The sequence below is a fragment of the Passer montanus genome, unplaced genomic scaffold, assembly GCF_014805655.1.
Source record: "Passer montanus isolate IOZ18808 unplaced genomic scaffold, ASM1480565v1 scaffold1175, whole genome shotgun sequence".
Taxonomy (NCBI): Eukaryota; Metazoa; Chordata; class Aves; order Passeriformes; family Passeridae; genus Passer; species Passer montanus.
In genome coordinates, this window is record NW_024358445.1 from 1 (window position 1) to 2,979 (window position 2,979).

At 53.5% G+C, this 2,979-nt stretch overlaps 1 protein-coding gene across 1 annotated transcript; it reads right to left on the reverse strand.

Annotated features, from left to right (window-relative positions):
- Positions 1–38: 38 nt before the first annotated feature.
- On the reverse strand, positions 39–2,627 carry LOC120496711 (the record flags this gene model as incomplete). The annotated part of the gene is made up of 4 exons (XM_039697384.1): positions 39–272; positions 1,594–1,747; positions 2,202–2,434; positions 2,580–2,627. Coding segments are annotated over 4 exons (630 nt in total), but the record flags the coding sequence as incomplete, so codon positions are not given.
- Positions 2,628–2,979: the final 352 nt, after the last annotated feature.

Sequence of the window (2,979 nt, forward strand, 5' to 3'; positions counted from 1 at the left end):
TTTTTTCTTCTTGAGACTCTTCCATATTCCATGTCCACGGCATGTAAAAACATCTGAAAAGGCTCAGCTCCCTGCCTTTACCTGGTCTCTGCCAGCTGCCTGGAAAGGTCTTGTTGGAGCCACTCTGTGGCTGCCAGTCGGCCCTCAAGCTCAGCCTTCTGGCCCAGCAGCTCCTCCTCTCTGCATGCCTGGGCTGCTGCGTGCCCTTGGTCAGAGGATTCCCAGCTCAGCTGCTCCAGAGACCAGCTCGATGACTCTTCCTCCTGGGAAACCTGCAAGTGGGACAAGGTACAGCTGGAGCCCTTCCTCGGGAGCCCTGTGCAGAGCCAGCCAGCGCCACCTCGCAGGCAGCCAGAGGACAAGGAGCACCTGTGCTCTGGGCTCCAAGTTTCACAGCATCTGCCCTATGCAGCTCTGATAGCCTGGGCTGCCAGAAGCCTCTGGCACTGTGACCTTGGAAGTGCTGCGTCAGGCCCTGCTGCCTTGCCTCGGCCCAGACAGCTCCTTCCCAACAAACATCCCTATTCCAATCTCTGTATTGTCTCCCAAAACCACTGCATATTCCACAACTGCCACTTGGCTAACAAAATTTCTCTCTGGATCTATTTTCAGGAAGGATATTTCTGGATATTTTCAGGAAGGTTGGGGGCAACAATTTTTCTTTCTGAATCAAGGGAAAATATACGGCATTTCCTCTTTCAAGAACAAAAGCCACATCCAAGCGTCACCTCCTCACATATTCATAACCAGTTTTTGCAAGGAGAGGATGCTTGGAAGGGAAACAGCTCTTGTGCTGGACAGACATCTAGTGACTGATGGATGTCTGGCTGATGTGGCCAAAGCACAACCTCTGCTGTGCATTTGCCACACCTACCACATTGCCCAGACCTGAGACTGCCTGACAGAGACCGTCAGAAACAAAGCCTTCTCTAGCAGCTATCCTGTAACACCCAATCCAAACCTGCTCTGGCACAGCTTGGGGCTCTTTCCCCTTCTCCTGGCCCTTGTTCCCTGGAAGCAGAGCCTGACCCTCACCTGGCTGCAGCTTCCTGTCACAGGGAGTTGTAGAGAGCAAGAAGGTGCTCCCTGAGCCTCCTTTTCTCCAGGCTGAGCCCACCAGCTCCCTCAGTCACTCCTGGTCACACCTGTGCTCCAGACCCTTCCCCTGCTCTCTTCCCTGTATTAGAGGCTCTGTGGCTGCCCAAAGCAACACAATTTGCCAAATCATGCAACACTTTGCTGATGAACATGCATATCCCTGGCTAAGGAATGTGTGTGCCATCTTGAGCCAGGTGTGCACAGCAGTGTGCCTGTCTTCTACTGCCAGAAACAGCATCTGGGCTGATCTGGCTGCCACAACTCCCGCCCCCACAGGTGCTGCCTAGCAATAAGGTGTTCAGAGCCGTGCTAACATCATCCCTCTTGCTCCAGCAGATCCCTCTGAAGCTGCAAGTCCTCCAACGTCTGCCTCTTGACTTCCAGCTGGCTCTGCAATGATGGCTCTTCTCCCTTCAGTGCAGCCAAGTCCTCCATTGCACAAGAAGGGGCAAGAGAAGTTTCCAAGGGAAAACCAATGTCATTTCCAAAACCAACCTTCATCCAGTCCTGCTGCTCTGCCTTTTCCTCCTGGGCTGACGCTTCCTTCCGCTGCTTGGTGTTCTGCTGGTGCAGACGCAAGGCTCCTGGCTCCGGGATTCCAGTGCATTGCAGCAGCATTTCCCTGGACTTCTCAAGGTTTGCACAGTCACTGCAGAGACAAGGCTCAGTCAGAAGAACCAAGAGGCCTGAAAAGTAAGCAATGCCCTTCTCAGCACTCCAGGATGGAGCTGGGAGCAGTGGGCTAAGGAAGACCTTGCTCTTTCCCTCCCAAGGAAATCCTCCAGAGGCAAAGGGAAAGGAAGGCAGGAATTTGCCTTCCTTCAGTGAGAAGCAGGGGCTGGGCAGGGGTGCACAAAGAACAGAATTCAGGGAAACAAGACAGTGAGAAGAAGGAGTCTTCTATTTCAACATGGCTCTGCATCTCCCAGAAAGCCTAGGGAGTCACAGTAGAGCATGAAAAACCCAGACAGGATGAGGCTCAAGGGCCACACTGAGGCCTACACATGGTAGGCAGGTGATTCTTCACCTAGGACACCTCTGACCTCCCAGACCTGGAAGCAGATTGCCTCTGGAACACGGGAGGGAGAGGAGGAAATGCTCACCTTCTGATTTCTTCTAGCAGAGTGTCTATGAGCTGGTATTGGCCTCTGATCCTCTGGGTACTCTCCTCCATTTGATCAAATTGTTGGCACATGCGCACACAATTCTCTGTAGCTTCCCGAACCAATTGACAGGGATGCTGTTTGTCAGTGGATGTCAGAGTTGAGAGGATGTTCCCAGGATTGTCGGTGCAGATGTTGGAATTGGCCATGCTGTCACGGTTGTCTACCAGCACCTGAAAGCCCACATCCAGCTGTTAGTCAGGAATTCTGTTCCTCTTGCAAAGTAGCACTGAGATGCCTCTTCTGATCCCACAAGAGCCAGTGTCCATTCATGTAGAAGCAGTTTCCAAATGCCAGCCAGCGCAGCACTTTACTCACCTCAGGGGCTCTGGAGGAACGTCCCTGGTGAGAAAGCCCTCGAGCTCCCTGCAAGAGCACAGGGAAGAGCACACTCAGACTGCATGGCTGCCCCTCAGGCAGTTGCCTCTAAGTGCTTCCCAGCCTGTCCCAGAGCACAGCAATTCCAGCTGAGCTCTTCCTCCCCTCCTTGGCAAGATTTTCAGCCCGGTACTTTGACAGCAGCACAAACAAACATGCTGGAAGGTGTCTCTTCACTTCTAAGAACACCAGAAGGGGAGTTGCCCAGAGCCCAATCCAACCTGGCCATGAACACTCCCAGGATCCAGGAGCAGCCACAGCTTCTCTGGGCAGCCTGTGCCAGGGCCTCAGCACCCTCAGAGGACAGAATTCCCTCCCAACATCCCATCCATCCCTGAGC